At 51.6% G+C, this 20,047-nt stretch overlaps 1 protein-coding gene across 1 annotated transcript; it reads right to left on the reverse strand.

Annotated features, from left to right (window-relative positions):
* Positions 1-1,928: 1,928 nt before the first annotated feature.
* On the reverse strand, positions 1,929-14,718 carry HTR3A (5-hydroxytryptamine receptor 3A). Its single transcript, XM_069468898.1, has 9 exons — positions 14,431-14,718; positions 12,037-12,203; positions 10,955-10,999; positions 9,539-9,648; positions 7,893-8,062; positions 5,169-5,329; positions 4,605-4,815; positions 4,288-4,509; positions 1,929-2,785 (listed from the first exon to the last, which is right to left on the reverse strand). The coding sequence occupies exons 1-9, from the start codon at positions 14,495-14,497 to the stop codon at positions 2,487-2,489; spliced, it is 1,452 nt and encodes a 483-aa protein (XP_069324999.1). The 5' UTR covers positions 14,498-14,718; the 3' UTR covers positions 1,929-2,486.
* Positions 14,719-20,047: the final 5,329 nt, after the last annotated feature.

The following is a 20,047-nucleotide window of genomic DNA, read 5'->3' on the forward strand; positions in this document are numbered from 1 at the left end:
TTCTCACACCCTAGATGTACCGAAGGTCTCCTTGGGAGAAGGCCAAGATCGGTATGGATGGGCACGAGTTAGTGCACTGGGGCATCCTCTGGCCTTGGGCCTCAGTTTCCCATCCCTGGGCAGCACAGCCCAGATGCTAGATCAATGTGCTGATTGGATGTAGCTACTGGAGCAGAAGATGTTACATGTGGCGGCTCATTCTCGAGGTGGTTAATTGGCTGCCTCGATGCTGGGCTCTGTTGCTCCATTGATTGTGGGTGAAGGGCGGGTGGGGGAGGTGGAGGATCAATAGCGTGATTAGTGTCTTACTAGCTCTTTGGTTGGACACTTCGCCAATAGCCACCCATTTACTGACCAGTGGTGCATTCGCAGTGCCAGACTGTCCACCTTTCTATCCCTCTGGCCTGAGACATGAGACTCACCTGCAGCATGGCTGGCCCAAGCAAGTCCTAGTGGAATGGGGTCGCTTTGGGTCCTGGGACAAGGCTCCAATGTATGGGCTGCAGGGGCCATCCTGAGAGAGGAGTGATGAACAATCCCCTCCTCTAGCCCAGTCTCTACTCAGCAGGAGGCAACAGTTGTGAGAGGGCCCAATCCCCAGCCCCCAAATCTCTTGCTTTTTGCTGGAAGACCCTGATCCCTACCCATCAAGAAAACAAAAATAAAAATAACTAATGCCTGATCACTAACATCAAAAGTACATATGCCTGGGAGGGAGATAGCAGATGAAACCTCATTCTCAGTTCTCCTTAGGAACAATGAGCCAGTTAGATAGTATTTAGTGGGTTATTTCTGAATACTGGGGAATCTGGGGTGAGAAGCAGCTGAGAGAAGCTGAACTATATAAGCCCCTTCCTCAGCTTCTAAGCTCTTTCAGACATGAATCTTCCAAGGTTCCATGGTTCTGCCCTCTACCCAGTCTCCTAGATGGTTTTTGAACTAGAATTGCAGAGTTTGGGGTCAGGGAAATGTATAGTTTCTGGTGTCTCATACTGTAGAGTTTCTTATATTAACAATTGGCTTGGAACAACTGTGGAGACAGTGAAAATGTTAGAACTCATCCCAGATATCCGTTTTGTGCCCATTCCCTTTAGGCTGGCAGTATTAATCCCTCTCCACCATGCCTTCCGCAGAGTGACAGGCAGCGCAAGATAGGGGAGGGATAAGGCTGCGATGGGACTGCGAGAACCAGAGAAAGCATCATTCACACATTGTGGACCCTAAGACAGGTCACCCTTGGGGGTGTCTTGCATTCTTTTTCTCTGAATGCTTGTTAGGTGGATGAAACAATGGAGTTGGGGCGTTCCTTAGCTCACCTTAAGCCCTGATGTCTGGGAGAGGGAGCCAGGATATGAGACACAAGATCAAAGATCATTCCTCTAACTGCCTCCCTCATGGTCCTGCTTTCTGGTGGATGCACCGGGGGCTGACTGCTGACAGTTTCCAAAGGAGATAAGTAAATCCAAGCCTTGGCTATCTTGGTATTTTCCAAACACCAAACCCACTGGTGCTGACCGTGGTGCTGAAGTTCTTGTCCTTTCCCAAACCCCCATCCCCATTGTGAGATACTCTTGCAGGGAGAGAGCTTGCTTCCAGCTGCACTGAGAGATCATGAGCCTAGAATAGTAACAGGACTTCATAGATCCTTCCAGCATCTTTCAAGGGGGCTGCAGAACTCAGCTTTCTCCTCCCTCCTCTCATTGCTGAGTGTTCATTGTCCTGACCCTCATATCGTAAATCCTACCTCCTACTCATTCTTCTTCATAACAGCTACCATTTGGTCACCTCCAAGGTCCCTGGGGCAGAAAGCACCAAACAGGTGAACCTACAGATAATTCCCAAACCTCGTTTCTACCAGTAACTTTAAGCCTCTTCGTCTGCCCATCTAATCTTTTCCCAAAGCTGCTGGCAAAGGCTCGAGAAGAGAGTTTAGGGCTTCATGACAATGTGTTGCCCCCACCTACCCAACCTTCTATGGAGAATGGTATTCAGGGAAGTGGCCACAGGTGAGGTGAAGAAGGAGACATAGGGGTTGGACAAACCTAGTGCAGAGTTGTCAGGCCCTACTGCAGTAGAGAGTTGGTTTTGCCTTCAACCTAAAAACAAAATAGGGGGATGAGCAGAGTTCCAAAGTGCCTTACTCAAAGAAGGGACCGTGGGGAAACTTAGGCTTGATACATAGATAAGTAGAGTGAAGTTCAGGAGTGCTCAGGTTTCTCCTGATCTAAGACAGAATGTTTTAAAGTCATAATGAGCAGTTGGGTGGGAAGAGGATGGAAGGGTCTCGAACATTAAGTTTTGGGGGGAAGGGTTCAAACGCTGGTTCAGGATTGCTGAGTTGACTTGGCATTGGAAATGGAATGGGACTGTATCTGTGTTTTGAAGATGTCCCTGGTATCTCTTGGGCCCTGAAGGACCTAGGCAGAAATCCTCTGTCCTCATCCTAACCAGCCTCATACCTTCCTCCCCTGCTGGACTGTACCCACTCAAGAATAATGCCAGATGGACCAGAGCGTGACCAGGGTGACACTGTAGGCCAGCACCACCATCAGGTAGATGCGGAAGAGCAGCTTGTCCAGCACAGAGCCCACCTGCAGCCAGTCCCGGGCCACCTCTCGGATCTCATCCCGCTTCTCCAGGAAGTGCCGGATGGAGGACAGTTCCTGCAGCAGCCCACGCACGGCCAGTGAGGCCTCTCTTGGGGGTGGGGGAGGGCTGCATCTGCCCCTCGGGGTCTTCTCCAAGTCCAGGGATCTTCCCAAATGGCCGCAGTGGTTTCCCATGGCTGAAAGAAGGGCAGAGCTTTGGCAAGGGAGAGCCAGCGGGATGGTCTGAACATTGTCACTTATGTTTCTACAGCCTGCAGAAAGTTTCGTTAGGAACAACTTCAGACATAAAAAGTATAGAGAGGAACTCACATATTTGCAAACCCACCATCCAACTTAAACAAATTTAAAAAGGCAATATGATTGAGGATCCCTGTGTATCCTTCCTTAGTCACAACCTCCACCCCTTCCCCAGATCACCAATATCATGAAGTTCTCCTTCCTGTGTGTTTTTTCAACCTATGGGCTTTCCCCAGCAATCTGACATCCATTATTTTATTTGAGCCTCACAGTAGCCACATGAGAGAGGTAGAGTAGGAGAGATCACTGTTCCCACTTGCTATATGATAGTGCTGACCATGGAGAGAGGCTAAGTGACTAGCCCTTGGTCACGTAGTTGGAGCATCATTTAATGCCAAGGCCTAGGAATCTGGACCCCCTACTCCACTGCTCTCCTGCTATGTCTTCTTGCCTCAGAAGGGGGTGGCTGTCTGGATGGCACTGCTGTGATCTCCATGACTCTGAGTCCTGGACCAGAAAATACACCTTCAGGCATGGCTACCATAAAAATTAGCTTTAGGCCAGCGGGATGGTTTTAGATGAACCAAAAGTCTCATGTAAAAAGCCTGGCCCTGCCCACGAGGAAGGATGAAAGGGAGTGAGAGGAGAGGAGTGCTTAAGAACAGGAGTTTAGGTTCAGATGGGTTCAAAGCATGGTTCCACCAGTTCCTGGCTCTGTGGTTTAGGACAAGCTATTTAACCTCTCTATGCCTCTGCTTCCTCATTTGAAAGAATGAGAATCCTATTGGGCTGTCATGAGTATTACATGTGACAATGCACAGAAAGTGCTTTGCACATGCCTGGCACAAACTGCTCAATGGATAACCCAACAAACCAACCACTACCACCACCACTAACAACAACAATGGTAGCTGTAGCAATTCTTTAGGAGGCGTGAGCCCCACATTTAGTGTCTTCCTGAGCTCCTGTCTCTCTGCCTCATATTGAAAATCTAAGGAACCTGGTCTTTGAGCTATTAAGAATGAGAGAGTTTTAGAAATCCCAGCTGCAGCATTTAACCATGTGAGGCAAAAAGGCCTATAATTGCCCAAGGGGCATCCATTTGACCTCACTCATGGCTCCGTCTCAGAAAAAGGCCAGTCTCAGGCCAGAGGGCTCAGCTTCTGACATGCTCAGCCTCTGGGACTCCTACCCGCTCTGGCCATACCCAGGTTGATGAGAGGTTGTGAAAATGAAGACCGGGTCAGGATTGACAGCTTTGGCGGAAGTCTGCCCCCTCCCAATTAGGCTGGGCATGGACACCGCATGCAGGACAGCACCCAGTTCCCAGGCCCTGCCCAGCCGCCTTGGCCAGCCACGCCCTCCAGAGACTGCCAACCGCGTCCTGCATCCAGGCCAGAAGTGGCCCCTCTGTGGGGGACTCTCCCCTTCTCTCTCTCACCTGAACAATCATCGGTCTTGGTGGCTTGGGAGGCGGCTGGGGGCCTGTGGGAAGTCGACTGCTCCCTGAGGCAAGGCAGCCGGGCGATCCTCTCCAGCACCAGGTGCCGTAGCCAGGCAGGCACGGGCTGCTGCAGGTCTTGTTTGTGCACCAGCCGCACAATGAAGATGGTCTCGGCCAAGCTTATCACCAGCAGCGCCATGCACACCACAAAGTAGACACCTGTGTGCCCCGGGGTGGGGGGAAAGACACACACAGGAGGTGGGAGGGGGCCGGTTTCTCCCCAGCCTGAGCTCTTCCTTCAGAAGAGGCCTTACCGATGAGGGGAGTGCCGATGGCAGTGGCCGGCAGCGTGTCGGACACAATGATCAGGAAGACAGAGTAGCCCAGGAGGAGCGTGATCTTGAAGGAGACCCTCTCGCCGCTGTCTGGGGGCAGGTAGAAGCCCATGATGTCCATGACCATGAGGAAGATACTGGGCAGCAGCAGGCCGACCACGTAGAATAGAGGCCGCCGGCGGATGACCACCTGGGACCAGGAGAGGAGCTTGTAGGAAGCCTGGGGCGGACAGGCTGTGCCCCCAAGAGCCACCCTCAACCCAGACCCCCTTGCTTCATGGAGCTTCCAGCTCGGATTTCTCAGAGAAGGAAATGGACAGACCCCGTGTCCTGCCTCCCAATCCAGGCTTGTGGCTGTTCAGGATAAGTAAGGGACATTCAGCCTAGTTTCCCCATCTACTTGGCTGAAGTTCCAGGGGAGGGGTGTGACCCCGGGGTTGAAAGGGGGCTATGGAAGTCCTTCCCAATAGCCTCCTTAAGTCCACCTCGGTGTGAGGGTCTGGGGGCTTTATTCTCCATTTTACCACAGCCACCCCCACTCACATAGAACTTCATTTCTGCGTAGCAGTCACTGCTCTCCATACTGAACTCCTGAAACCGGGTCAGCACTGCCAGCAACTCCCACTCTCCCTGGTTCATGAAGACGCTCTTGTCTGACTTCACCTTTTCTGGTGAGCGCCACAGGGAGACGTTGATGTCCTGGACTGAGAGAAAAGGAAGCAACCCAGCTTGGCATCGAGCGCCGGGAGCCTGCCAGACCCTGCGATGGCGGGACGCGAGTGCGCAGCCACCCGGGGAGGCGGGGGCCAGACGGCTGGACCTCGAGCCTCGGTTTCCTCAGCTATGAAATGAGGCAGCACTACGCATCCTACCTATCTCCCAGGGCTGTGGTGAGGGCAAATGAAGTCTTGGCTGAAAACACACGGCACAGTGCAGAGAAACATACAACCCCTTCCTTAGAAAGCCTCCCCCCTCCCACACACACATACACACACCCCTTCCAAACACCTTTCTAGGCTCCCCCATTAGAATTACCCATTTCAGAAATAAACAAAAGTCAACAGACTTCACCCTTGCCTTGATGAAACTGCCTGTCTTTAAAAGTTAGTAAAATAAGCCAAATCCATACTTAAAGAACAGAAGTTCTACCTACACTAGAGAAATATGCACCAGGAAGGACAAGAGTGCCTCTTGCAGCAGAATATTGGAAAAGATGTAAATATCCATCAATCAGGAAAATGCTTAATAGCTATGGTGCATCCAAAATCACGAGATATAGGCTGGACGCAGTGGCTCACGCCTGCAGTCCCAGCTCCTCGGGAGGCCGAGGCAGGAGGATCGCTTGAGCCCAGGAGTCTGAGGTTGCTGTGAGCTAGACTGACGCCACGGCACTCTAGCCCAGGTGACAGAGCAAGGCTCTGTCTCAGATAAATAAATAATAGTCTATAGCAGTTAAATTTATGAAGAAGATCTAAATATGCACTAACTTAGAAAAGTGTTCAAGAGCTGTTGTTGAGCAAAAAGAATCAAGTAACAGTATATGTTAGTATATAAAATATGATACATTTATGTAAAATAAAAACTTAGAAAACAATTTCCATGCATTTTCCATAGATGTGTATGTGTGTGTCTATATGCACACATGCATGTGTGGATATAAACTCATAGAGAAGGATCTGGAAGGATATACTGTACTATATGAAGCTTATACTGACAAAAGTGGTGAACTCTTATCGTAGGGAGTTGTTGGAAAAGAGTTTGAGAGATTGAGGGTAGAGGTCAAAGGAGGCTTTAGCCTTATCTGTAGTTCGGCTTTTGGTCAAGGAAGTTATGTATCACTATCAGAATTTAAGTTTAATGTCATGAATAAGTCAGAACAGGAATGGAAGATGCTCTCTTGCAGCAGGGTGGTGCACACTGCTCTGGCCCTCCAGTGAGCACCTAGCGTTCATCCACCCGGTAAAATTTGCTGAGGACCTTTCTTTGTGTCAGGAAGTGAACCAAGAATTTAACAGTGGGCAACAAATCATGTCCCTGCCTGCTCTTAAGTTTATATCTAAGGCCGGGCACAGTGGCTCATGCCTGTAATCCTAGCACTCTGGGAGGCCGAGGCGGATGGATTGCCCAAGGTCAGGAGTTCGAACCCAGCCTGAGCAAGAGTGAGACCCCCGTCTCTACTAAAAATAGAAAGACATTATTTGGACAGTTAAAAATATATATAGAAAAAATTAGCCGGGCATGGTGGCACATGCCTGTAGTCCCAGCTACCCGGGAGGCTGAGGCAGGAGGATCGCTTGAGCCCAGGAGTTTGAGGTTGCTGTGAGCTAAGCTGAGGCCACGGCACTCTAGCCCAGGCAACAGAGTAAGACTCTGTCTCAAAAAAAAAAAAAAAAAAAAAAGTTTATATCTAGGAGGGAAGTAGACATTGAGCAAGTGCTTACAGGGGTGGTAGAGATGAGGAGAGCAGGGTGTGGTAAGGTTAGGCAACAGGGATAGCTTAGCCTGGGGGATAACAGGGGAAACTGAGGAACTGACACTTAGGCTGTGGCCAGAGGGGTGAGTCGAGAGGTTGGCCGGGCTCGGTTGCTGGGGAGAGGGAGGAGGGCGGCGAAGTAGCCCAGGAGAGGAAACAGCACGTAGTAAAGAGAAAGAACAAGGGGTTCTGGGGCTAGAAGTCAAGGCAGCTGGGCAGGAGGGGAGCCAGGGCAGCGTGCAGCAGCTGAGGGTGGAGTGGTAGCAAGGGACAGCCAGCCCACGGATTTGGATTGTGTCCCAGGACTGCCAGGAAGCCATTGAGGGTTTTAAGTGACTTGGTCAGATTTGCATTTTAATAAGATCTCACTGGCTGCTGTGAGGAGCATGAATTGGCGGGGGACAACAGTGAATGGGGCAGACCAGGGAGGAGACTGATGCAGAAACCCGGGCAGGAGATGGGGGCGGCTTGGCTGGGGGTGAGGAGAAGCGAGTGGATTGGAGAGACATTTAGTGCCAGATCTTGTTTGCGATATTGGAAAAGAATTGTCCTTCACTGGGCATCCTGCAGTCAGTTCACACTGTCTCATCAAATCCTTATGACAATGGAAACAGGCAGCGAGGGCAGAATATTCTCCCCATGTGGAGGATGAGGAAGCAGAGGCTCAGAACATTAAGAAGGTCAGTGGTGAGTAAGTTGGATAAGGGAGAAGGCATCCCAGGGAATGCTCCTTGCCTGGGTGTCCCTGGGGCCCCAAACCTCCACCCCTCACCCCCAGAAGCCCACATACTCACTGGTGTGCAGCCAGCTGGTGAAGGTCAGCGAGCAGTTCTGCACGTCAAAGGGGAAGTTGTAGATGTCCAGGCTACACGCGGTCACCACCTGGAGGGGCTTGTAGTTCTGGACCTCGCCGTGATGCTGAACATACACGTATGGGATATTTGGAGACTTCCCCACGTCCACGCTGGCCAGGGAAGAGGGATCAGTTTGGGGGCACAAGAGGCAGGTGGAGCCCTGGGAGGCTGAAGATCTCTGAGCAACCCAGTAGAGAAAGAAATTCGGGGAGGCCACAGGCAGCAGGACAACATGGACAGTTTTGTCTGGCTTTGGTTTTTCCAACCTTCCTGTCTCGGGCTTCCTGACCTGCCATTGTCAAGGCTACTTTCCAAGCAGGAAAAGGCATTTCTGCTTTTTTCTCCTGGTCACAGAAGTCAGGGGGGAAAGATCCATGGACCCAAAAGCCACAGGTGGCGGGGAGCTTGCCCAGCTGCCCCTGCACCGCTGCCCCCGGCCAGGCAGAGCTTGGCTCCCAGGATCACCAGCCCTGCGGGGACAAGTGGGCTTGAGGGGGAGAAAAGAACCTCATGTTCCATCCTGACTCTGGCTTGTCTTTGTTTTCCACCCCCAGAAATCCTTTGAAATGAGAATAATCCTCTCTGAAGGAAAAGGAGCTAGAGAAATCATGGGCGAAAATTGGGGAAGCCAGAAAAGTCCCCCAAGACTTCATCCCACTCTCTTGGCTGCTCTGGGACGTGTAGGCCCTCCCGAGGGACTGCTGTGTGCCAGGGTGGGCAGAGCCTGGGGTCCGAAGCCTCCATGCTTCAGTGGGATCAGGCTGAGACACGAGAAGTCAAGACTAAGGCGACTTCACTGTTGAAACTGGAGATCTGGCCAGAAATGGATTTCCCAGAGCCCCTCCAGCCTGAGCTATGCAGGGTATGGGAGTGGGGTCAAGGCCAACCGCCTCCCTTGGGAAAACGTCAGTGGCACCCTGGAGCTGGGCAATGCAGTGGGTGTGGGTGGAGGGCTCTGGCTCCACTTGTCACCTTCCCTTTTGCATCCACCTCCCCAGCCACTTCCTTGCCCTTGAATCCGGAAGCCCAGCTCGTGCACCCGGAATGAACCTGCAGGACAGGGAGAAGGTATGTGGGCTGTGGCCAAATGGAACACCTTTTGGCCGCTGGGAATAAAGGCTTCCTGGACCCACTTTGTATTGGAGGAGCAATTTGTGGCCTGTCAGGCACATGTGTGACTTGGGAGGTTTGAACACATCCTCCAGCTCCAAATCTCCCCTGTGCCCAGGAGCAGTGGCCACCATCAGTGCTCTATTCCCTTTAGAAACATTACTGTCTTCTCTAAAAATGCAGCTGTCCCCATTAGGCTCTTATAACCCAGTGTGAGTTCATTCACTGGCTTCTTTCTCCATGACAGGGGCCCTTGGACGAAGTACAGAGCTTCAACATCAGGCACAGAAAGAGAGGAGTTTTTAAAAAGAAAAATAAAGGAAGAAAAATGACAAAGACTTTGGGGAGTGTGGGCTCCAGCCAACTTTACCTATGGTCTGCCAGTCTGGTGGGACGTCTCAAAGGCAGCAGCAGCAGCGATCTTGTCTCCCAGCCCCCAAGCCACCCAGCCACCCAGCATCGATGACAGTACTCACAACTCGTTGATGAGAATGTCTGGGACCCAGATGCTGTCCGTGGGGATGGACAACTTGGTGATGTTGTCAAAGTCCTCAGGGTTCCACTGGAGAAACTCATCAGTCCAGTGCTAGGGGAGGGGCAGGAGGGGTCATGTGCAGCACAGGGGTCATGGGCAGCCCTCTCCATCTTGGGGGAGGGTCGCCTGCACCTCTGGCAGACTTCACCCTCGGTGCCTAGCCAGGAGGAAGGCATCTTCCTGGGAAAAGCTGGGTGTCATGGCACCCACATCCCTCAGCATTAACTGAGTCCCCCACCTCTGTACTCACGCTCTCCCTACGGGCCTAGCAACACGGTGGATGCAGCCTCTCCCAGGGAGGGCGTTTGGTCATTTCTAGTGTTATGGGTCCCCCAGACATCACTGAGGGATCTCTGACAAATAACCTCGTGGGTTGTGGCTCAGACCTATGTGAATGGGGATAATAACATCTACTTCGTAGGGTAGAGGTGGCTATTAAGTTTCGATCCACTCTCAGGCCAGAATGGTTGGTCTAAAATTCAAATTTTATCATGTCACTCTCTTGCTTGAAGTTCTTCAATGGTGCCCCATTGGCCTTAGGATAAAGTTAAACCTCACGGCCAACAAAGGTGTATATAACCTGTCCTCCACCGTCTCTCTAGCCTCAGGTTTTAGCCATGCCTCTGTGGATTCTACACATATGGAGTGCAGAACCATCCAAACCTGCACATCTCTGCATCCTCTGCTCCCTCTCTTCAGCCACTCTAGCTTCCCCTGCTGCCCTGACTTCTTCCCCACAACCCCAGCGGCTGCCAGAGCAGGGCCCTCCTGCAGGCAGCAGGCTTCACTGTGTGCCTGCCCTTCCCTGCCAGCATGAAGCCAGAGCTCCTGCCAAGGCCTGAGTCCGCACGCCGGTGCCTGACTCGTGCCCGTCAGAAGCTGGAAGAGAGGAAAAACGGCTGAGGATGTGAGGGCTAAGTGGATGGAACGAACCATCCTGTTTCAATCACTCAATTTGGTTGTTGTCCAATTTGCCTTAATAGGAGGAAGAACTGTCTAGCAATTAGAGCTGTTTGCAAGTGAAGTGGCTGCCTTGTGGGTTCCCTGGCACTAGAGGTGTTCCTGCAAGAGAGGCTGGACAAGTATTGGTTTGGGATGCTGTGAAGAACTTTGGAAATCAGAGGGGGCTTGGAGGATTTCTCCTCCACTGATCTTTAAGCTTCCATCCACCCCCAGTCCTGAGATGGGAACATTCCGGATTCCTGGATCTCCCACTGAGACTACCTCTGAACCTCTCCCCTCATCTTCCCCCACCAAGGCCGCTGAGATTCTCAACTCCCTCATATGGAGAAACCCTTCCAGGGAGGAGCAGTCCCATCCCAGGAAACCGGGGCGGGGGAGGGGCTGGCCTGCTCACCTGTCGGTACCAGATGTAGGTGGTCAGGACCTGATTCTTCTCATCCTGGGAAAGGAAAGTGAGCTCAGACAGGTGGCCCTGCAGGCTGGGGGGCCGCCCTGCAGGCTGGGGGTCCACCCTGCACACACCCCCCCCAAAAGGAGCTGCTTCGTTGTGCCTCTACTTCCTTGGAAGGTAAGAGCGAAGCAAGGGGCCTGGGTGGGGGAGTGGATAAGCTGGAGCTGCCTGGCCAGCCAGGAAAGGTTGGGCTTTTACCAGGAAAGAGATGATGATTGTTTCTTTTTCAAGTTCAAATATATATATGCATATATATTATACATACTCTCTATTATTTCCTATTGTGTTATGTGTTACACACACACACACACACACACACACACACGCACGCACATCTATACAGCCTGCCTCGGTATGAAATCAAGAAGTACAAAGCCACATAGAGTGAGAAATTCATTGCTCCCCCATCTCCCCCATCCAGTTCCCAGTTTCCCTCCCTGCAGCCCCACAGTAACCAGTATATTGTTTCTGCCCAGAGATGTTCTGAACGCAGTGACTTCATTCTGTATCAAGGCAGCTTTACGGTGACTGTGACGGAGACTGTGAAGTCAGGTCCGCCCACCCCGCCCCAGCACAGTGCCACTGCGTCTCTGCAATTGCCTCTTGTTTAATTAATTGATTAATTAAGTGATCTGTTGGTTGATTCTTCAACAACCATTTAATGACACTGCCATGTACCAGGGACGTGTGTACGCCACTGAGAACACAGAGATGAATAGGACAGTCTTAACCCCACATAGAGCGATGGCTGCCCTCACGCAACGGACGAAGACCCACACACAGGAAGTGACCCACTGGCTGTAGGGGTGCAGGAGAGGCAGCCACACAGGCAACCCCAGGTTTCTGGTGTGGGCAGCTGTGCAGATGGTGCTGCCACCCATTGTCAGCTGTGGTGCCAGACCTTAGGTACTACGGGTTCTCGGAGGACCACTTTGCTTCCCAGGGAGTGACTTGGTCTCACGTGGCCACCTTCCACCCCGAAAAGGTTCCCCTGTGAGAGGGGCAGCTCAGAGCCGAGTGCTCACCACGCTCAGGATGGCATAGACAATGACGTCAATGGACACGGTGGTTGGCTTCCTCCAGTCCCACACGGGTCGCACCCCCTTCTTGTAGTTGGCCAGGAGGTGATCCGACAGCCTCAGCAGAGCGGGCCTGCTGCTGTTCCGGCCCTGGAGGCCCCCCCTCCGCCTGGCTGGGAAGGAGAGCGGTTCAGTGTGGACACCAGAGCCCCAGGCCTTCCCCCACTTCCCTTGCCCTGGTTTGCAAGCTATTAAAAGGAATGTGTCCCCACTGTGTCCTCCTCATAAATCCCTACATACTACCACAGACTAAAATTCTCACCACTGGAGCATTTTGTCTGCAGAGATTCCCACCGAAATCCAAGTGAATGGCCTCCTAGAAGAAACCTGTTCTCCCATTTACATCAGAGCAGGTATCTGGCCCATAAGCGAAGGTGAAAGGAGACACGTGAGCTTTGAAGGAGGCTGAGGGCTGAGAAAGGTGGAGAGTAGGGGGGTCCTGGGGAGCAAAAGGGAAGCTGGCTGTTACTGGGTGACACTAGAAGGTGAGAGGCGTGCAAGAAACTGTGACCCCAGGTGCACAATTTCCAAGCTTAACAGTCTGCATCAGGGTTGTCCTCAGCTGAGGTCAGATCTCAGCATCTGCACAGATCACTGTCTCTTTGACCCCAGCCTGCAACTGGGGAAGAAAGAAGGAAGGGTGGACATCTGGGGAAAACAGACATTGTCTCTCCCTCCTGCTCTCTCTCCACCCCAAATGAGCCCCTCCCGCTCTCTCCATGCACATACAGGCTATGGAGGAGGGGTTTGCAGGAGGGCTGCTCTATGGGCAGACTAGATGGGGTTGGGAGGAGGATTAGGGTGAGATGTGGAGGGAGCAAGGAGAAACCAAACTGCCCCCAGGGCAGGAGGCCTGCAGGGACAAAGTCCTGATGAAGAAGCCAACTCCTAGGCCCTAGTCCTATTCTACGCAGATTTTCGTGTGCACCTCAGTGTTCCCTCTGGGGACAGTAGGAACACCTTCTGAAGGGAAGCATGAACTATGAAGGTGAAAGTGCACGGGGCGGGGAAGGGGGTACACATTCGAGGCCCACGGTACAGGTGGCAAAGAGGAGCTGGGACTGGCAGGGTAGACCTGGGTCCTTCACAGACCAGGTGCCAGCAGGCCGGGCTCTCGCTAAGCAAGGCTGCCCCTTCTCTCACCCTGTGTGCAACCTGCACAGCAGATCAGTGCTACGAATTCCCTCTCACCCCCTGAGCCCTCATAAGGTTTAGGCTTCCTTTAGGGCAGAGAAGAGCATAGAGAGAGGGAAGGCAAGAGACTGTGTTTTTAAGTGCCTCCTTTGGAATAACATCAGTTAATGCAGTCTTCATTTTGACCTAAGAGCAGTGCACCAGAGTCGCTGTTTACAGACAAGGATGTCCAGGGCTCAGAAGGGTGAGTGCCGTGCCCTACAAGTGCACGAACTGAGATTCAAGTCCAGAATCTTGGACTTGTGTCTTCGCTACATTGGCGACAGCCCAGATTCTATTGACTGGGACTCTGACCGGCGTGGAGAGAGCCAGACTGTCGCTGCAGGCCTCGGAGCAAAGGACCACTGCTGGGAGGACAGAGCTTCTCCCCAGCTTGTGTTTGCCTAACCCACTCAGCATCCCCAAATGACAGCTCCTCTCGCCCACAGCCCTGCACATCTGTCCAGTCCCCAGATGGCATCCTTACAGTTGTGCCCCAGCGTGCTCCAACCCGGCTCTGTAGGGAGTGAATCCTTCCAAAAGAGAAGGAACAAGGTCTGCAGCAAAAGGAAACAGACTCCTTGTATTCAAGGGAGTCAGGACAGGATGGGGGTGAGGAATGCAGGGAGAAGTTTGGCATTACTGGATTTTAAGTTCTGGAGGGGAACTTGAAGAAATGCAGGCCCAGAGAGCCCACACAACAAAACCAGCAAACTCGAGGCCAGATGACAAGATTAGTTCTGGTCCGCACTCTGCTGCCAACGAGCTGTATGCATTACTCTCCCTCCCTGGACCAGGCATTCCCATTTATAACAGGAAGCGGTAGACCAAATGAGCTCAGAAGTCCCTTGCAGCTGCCATTCAATGAATTTAGGGGCAGGGCAAAGAGAAGAGGAGTCCTTTTCCTGGCGCCTGCCTGTATTTCTGAAACGCTGCGAGGCTGCTCCTCAGCTCCCCTCGTTGCAAGCCCTGCTCTCGCCCCAGTACTCAACTTACCCAACTTTGTAGCTCAAAATGCTCTCAGTTCATATGTGGTAGGATAACTGATTTTCCTGCGAATGCATCACTCCCAACCCTCCTTACCTAAACCCTCTGAGGATGGAGGCATCCCCTACCCCACCTGCCCAGAGGGCCAGCCGAGTCCTGCTGTGTCCCGAAGCCGCTTACCTTCTCCCTGTGCCAGCAGCGTGGGGAGGAGCAGGGTGAGCAGCGCCTGCCGGGCCCACAGCAGCATGGCGAGCTTCCCGCGTGGGAGTGCCTCCGAGTGGCTGCTCAGGGTGAGCCCCGCCAAGGGCCAGCCTGCCCGCCCGCTGCCAACTTCATGTCCCAGCCAGCCTGCCTCTCCGGGTCGCTGCCTGTACCTTCTGAGGCTGGAGGCTCACACTCCCTGGGCCACCAGGGTTGGGAAGCTGCCAGGTTTTCCAGCAATCAAACCCTTGGGCTGGATCAGGTTTCGGGCTGGAGGAAGGAGGAGGGAACGGCTGAGAGGGCAGCCCGCCCTGGCTGATGTCATATGGCGGGAGCTCAGTCCACCCATTCAGCCAGGTGGCTTGGCCACGTTTCCCCTGAGGAGTGAACTGGGGACAGGGGCTGCAGGGACCCTGGAGCAGGGGTGCAGCCTGTCTGCTGGGAGGTGCACCAGGGCGCTGCTTTCATTCCTGTCCCTTGGCAAGTGTGTTTCAGCGGCACTGGGCTGGGGCGGGGGAGGGTGACTCAGGCAGCAGCCAGAGGGCCAGTCTCTTACTTTTCAGGGTGACATAGTGCTCCTAGCCAAGCAGGTGACTGGGAACCTCTGCAGACATAGGAAAGGTACCCGCGGTCGCCACAGGTCTGCCTTTTTGTCGTCATCTAAATAGTCATACTTAATAGTAAGATAAATATTAAAAATAGTGAAACATATATGGTTAAAAATATATTTTATGCATTTTACTATACATAGTATTAAATAAATATGTGTAGTAAAAATAACAGTAATACATGCTTATTATAGAAAATATAAAGAAAATTTTAAATCATCCATAAGCTTACTGCCCAGAGACAGCCACTGTTAATATTTTGTTATGTATTCTTCTATACTTTCCTTCTATAATATGTATGCAATGAAGTAAAGATACCACACATACAATTTTGTATCCTCTTTCCTTTTTTTTTTTTTTTTGCTTAGTATCATTTTATAAGCATTTTCAATATCTTCCTTTTAAATGTGGCTCTCTTGAAAGAAGTGTTTCCTTTCTCTTTGTAAATTAAACAGATAAGTAGCTACCCCTCAGGTACTCAACTGTGTGCCCCTAAAGTTGCCTGAGAAAAGAATTGCTGTGAGTTTCTATTTGGAGGAGTCCTACCCCCGTTCACCGCCTGGGTAAATGTGAACTTTTCTACCTCGACTGTGTCAAAGGCAAAATGCACCTGTATCAGTCATGGCAAGCTTCAACTACAAAACAATTTATTCCTTTTAATTTCTTTTCCAGTTGAATCTAAGTGTGGAATAGGCTGGGAACACTAGGAAGGAAGAATTCTCTGAATTGTAGTTAAGTTTCAAAAAAGAGGAACCCCCTTGGTCAGGGCTGAGTCCTTTTCAGTTCTTATTTATGCACATCACGCAATCTGCATGTCGCATTGAGCCATTTGTTGATGGAGTCCCTTCATATGTCCAGCAGCCAAGGTTTGGCTCTGGAATGTTCAGTCAAGTTCAGGGAGCTTGGGCTACGCTCCTCTTAAGTCACTCGCTTGATTGCTGCACAATCCAGGAAAACAAGGAAAATCAGCTCCAAGAATTTCTTTTAGGGGCATGGAAATGAGGACAAGTGGTAGAATAGGGGGCCTTAAACATCTAGAGAATTTATGGAGCCAGACCTCCCCAGGATGAGTGTTCTCAGACCCCAGGTTTGACACAAGACAAGGCAAGACAAGAAGAACCAAGTGCCTCCACCAAGCTCAGAGGCAGCACTGTGGACTCTTGATGCATCTTTGAACCCAACAAAGATTCTTAGGCTCCTGCTCTCCTCCACTTGTGACCATTGCCGCTCAGAAATCTGCTGCAAATTTCTAGAGGACTTTCTCCTCTTATTTATGTGCCTTGTGAAATCTGTATATAGCATTACACTGTCCTTTCATGGGGTTCTTTCATATGGCCATAAGCTAGCCAGGGTCCAGCCTTTAGCAGTAACAAGCCCGTTGGGGTTACCATCATAATCATTTCATCAGTAAGGAACAAGCAGACATTGAATTACCCCCTTCCCCCACACCCTAACCACTATCCCCAAATACCCCATCTTGTACTCTGTGGGGTACTTGTGTGTCTCCGGTGTTAATTGGGCCCATTCCCGCAACAGAGCCAAGCGATTTGGAGACAGAGCCAGGAAGAAGCATTAGGAACTGAACTCTTTCTGCAAGCAGTAGCACCAGCGCAGAAGGAAAAATGGCAAGAAGAAGTAGAAGGTAAAACAATATAAAAGAGGTTGGGAGGAGAAGTAGTAAATAAAAGGATAGAAGAAAAGGAGGATGAGACAAGGGGAAAGACAGGTAAGAAACCAAGGAGGAAAAGGAAGAAGGAAGCCAAGGAAGAAAGGAAAGGAAAAGAAAGAGGAAAATGGAACAAGAAAAGGGAGAGGAGGAGGAAGGATAGAGGAGGCTGAGCTATGCACCCAAGATGTCTGAGGGGGGCTCTCCCTCCCCACCACGGTAGTCTGAAAGTGGGTGCTCCACACTGTGGAGTGGGGTGCCAGCCATGGTGTGTGTGCAAGAAAGCTTGGAGATCCTGTCCCACGGTCCCTGAGCCTTCTTTCTGCATTGAGCCCCTGGAATCCTCTGAGACTGGCCAATTGGGTTAGGGAGGAAAGAGGATGTCCTCTGTACAGCGCGTGATTAGGGAATTAGCTGCTTAGGTAACAGGATTAGAGGGAGCCGGGCAGGCCGCGGCCGGCCGGGATGGAGCTGTATTGCCCGCGCGCCCCTCCAATGGAGCGGCAATCAAGTTCCCCCCGAAGAAATTTCCTGTTAATGGATTTGATGGCACAACAGACAGAAGGAAGCTGGAGTCATGTGGCCAGTGGCAGGGTGTAAATTGCCTCGGATGAAACTGTGGAGTTACTTTTGCCCCTTTTAAACAAGATAAGAATTAGTGCGAGGCCTTGATGAACTTGCCTTGGCCGGTGGGGACGAGGGAAGGGCAGAGACCTGGCTAATCTGATTCCTGCGCTCTGCCTGCAGACGGCCAGGCTCCTCCCTGGGAGTGGAGGCAGACACGCAGATGGCAGCGAGCCAGTCTGGGTAATGAAAAGCTCTGAGACTGCAGGACCCACAGGCCTGGGCCTTCCCTGCGTGTCCAGCGGCTCAAGCGCCGCGGGGACGGGGAGGAGGACCGTGCTCCCACGTGGGCCTGAGCCTCCCACGCTTGGATGGGAGCTGTCGCCACTGTCCGACCCATTGTTGCTTTTCTTGCTGCCATTTTCCAGGTTAAAACACAGAGCCCAGAGAGCCCCCACGACCTGCCTTAATTCCCACGCTAATTACCGATGGAACTGAGATCTTCCAGACTCCTGACTCCAGCCTCGTCCATTACAGCAGTGTTTCCCATCTTCTGCAGTAAAATTTTACTAGTCTGTAAAACTTTTACCACCAAAGAGCCTGACCTTTTAAAACCTATAAACTTACCAAAACTCTGCAACCTGTAGTAACATCTGGCCCCACTAGGGGCCCACCTGCTGGGGAAGGGCTGGGGAGATGCATGGCTTGTCATCACTGTGCTAAATGGAGATGTGTCCTCATCTTCCCCCATCACCTTGGGGACAGAGCTCTATGGAGCTCCTTTTGTTGGACTCGTAGGTGTGGCACTTGCTCACACAGTGTCCCTACAGGACCCAGCTCTCTCCATGCTGGGGGGCAGATAGGGAGGACAGACAGGAGCACCTTTTCCAACACTGTTTCCGGGGACCTGACACATCCTGGCATGGTGGCTGGAAGATTTATGGGCTGTCTACTCATGGAGAGGATGGAAACCAGCAGGATAGGAAAATGCCTCGCTCAATTTTCGTCGGTCTTCTGCCTGAAGAGGCAGCAGTGGCCTTTATAGGGAGGAGAGAGGCACAGCAGTGTCATCAACAGAGGAGGGTCTCTTCCTTCCTGGTCTCCTTTCCTTGATGTCCTATCATGTGTGACTCTGACCTTTTCTCCACCAAGGCCCTGGGTCCTTGGAATGGCCCCGTTCTACATCACCCCACCAACAGTGGCCACCATTTATCAAGCATATACTATGTGCCAAGCACTGTGCTCAACTCTTATGTAATCTTTGTTTCCTATGAAGAAGGTATTATTATTATGCCCATACTGCTGATGAAAATATTGAGATGAAGAGCTGTTAAGCAACCTGTGCAGAGTTACATAGCTAATAAGAGGAGGGTGTGGCACTAGGTCTTAATAGACTCGAACCCCTGGGCTCTTAACCACCTAATGGCACCGAAGGCCACAGTATCCTCTCAGATGGAGACCCAGGCCCACTAGACTCCAGCTCCTACACCCCTCCCTCCCATAATCCTGGAACAGATGGGGGTCCCACTCCTGGCTTGATTCCTCTTGTTGAAAGGGCTGGATCTACCTGAGTCTGTTAATTAAAGATATTTTTGTTGAAGAGTATCCTAAGGATATATGATAACTTAGACCATGAAGTTTACAATTTTCCCCAGTACAAAGTGGGTCTTCACAGTAAATTTGGCCTGGTGGCCTCTGTAGCGCCTCTTCGTGGTGTGGAAGTGATGCTAGAGTTTTGGGGGTGTGCTATTATTCTGTTGGGTCTGGAGGCCTGGGGTGAGGCTTCATTTGAAGGGTTGGACTATTTCTTGTCTCCTGTCACATGGGAAAGAGGCATTTTCTAGACCTCCTACCAGATAAGTTGGAAATCCTGAAGTTTTGGCACAGTGGGGCTTTTTTTTCTCTCAATATTGACCCCAAGAGGTCAAGATGACTGAGAGGTTGTCCTAGGAGGTGGATATGTATATGCCACCTTCTACATGGAGACAGGCAAGGAATAGGAATTAAGAAACCCAAGCAAGGGGCCTGGGATGTTGTGCCTTAATTGGGACCCTACAAAGCTATTTCAGGACACTGGAAAATGATGCACAGGTCTAGAAGAACTGAGACCCCCTAGGCATGACAAGTTCATAGTTCACACCCCTTTTGCTTACTTCCCCATCCATTCCCTTCACTTGTGTTCATATTGGCATTTCCAACCTTCATCCTCCACACTGAGGGGAAGAGAAGGAAGGGCACTTTGTCCCTGTTAGGCCAGTGTGGTGGTGGCAACAACTGCGGGAGAGAGAGAAGTACCAGAGGAGGTGGAAACCCAAGGGACGGCATAGGGCTGCATGTTCCTGCTCCACCTGGCCGGGGATCTTCCTGGTGCTAAACTCGGGGGATTTGGGGGCTTGCTTTCATGGGGAGGTGGCAGTCCTTCTCACAGCCATCAGGGAGTCCTGGGCATGAGACATGGCAGAACGAGCAAGGTCCTGTCCTTCCTTCTTCCCCTTCCCCTCTTTTCTGGCTCGAAAGGAAGGTCTCACTCCAGTTAGTACAGGTATCCAAGAAGGAGATGTTCTAACCTCCTGAGTGTGTATCCTTCCTAGAAGATGAAACTTCCCTCTACTCCTTTCCCCAAATCTCCACCAACTTCTAGCTTTTTCGTCTCCTTGAGGGTGGAAGCTTTCTTCTGTGCCCCAAACGACACAGCCAACTCTAGGGTGCTCTCCAGGGTGGGTCACCCTGAGGAGTCCATCTAGAATTATTGATAACA

The sequence above is a fragment of the Eulemur rufifrons genome, chromosome 6 (assembly GCF_041146395.1).
Source record: "Eulemur rufifrons isolate Redbay chromosome 6, OSU_ERuf_1, whole genome shotgun sequence".
Taxonomy (NCBI): Eukaryota; Metazoa; Chordata; class Mammalia; order Primates; family Lemuridae; genus Eulemur; species Eulemur rufifrons.

What these genes read in the sequence shown, in the direction of transcription:
- HTR3A (XM_069468898.1), bottom strand. Translation starts at nt 14,497, where the DNA reads ATGCTGCTGTGGGCCCGGCAGGCGCTGCTCACCCTGCTCCTCCCCACG. An exon ending in GACATTCTCATCAACGAGTT is followed by an intron (nt 8,063 to 9,538) that starts GTGAGTACTGTC and finishes TTCCCTGGCCAG; the next exon opens with CGTGGACGTGGGGAAGTCTC. An exon ending in CAAGACCGATGATTGTTCAG is followed by an intron (nt 2,786 to 4,287) that starts GTGAGAGAGAGA and finishes CCCTTCTTTCAG; the next exon opens with CCATGGGAAACCACTGCGGC.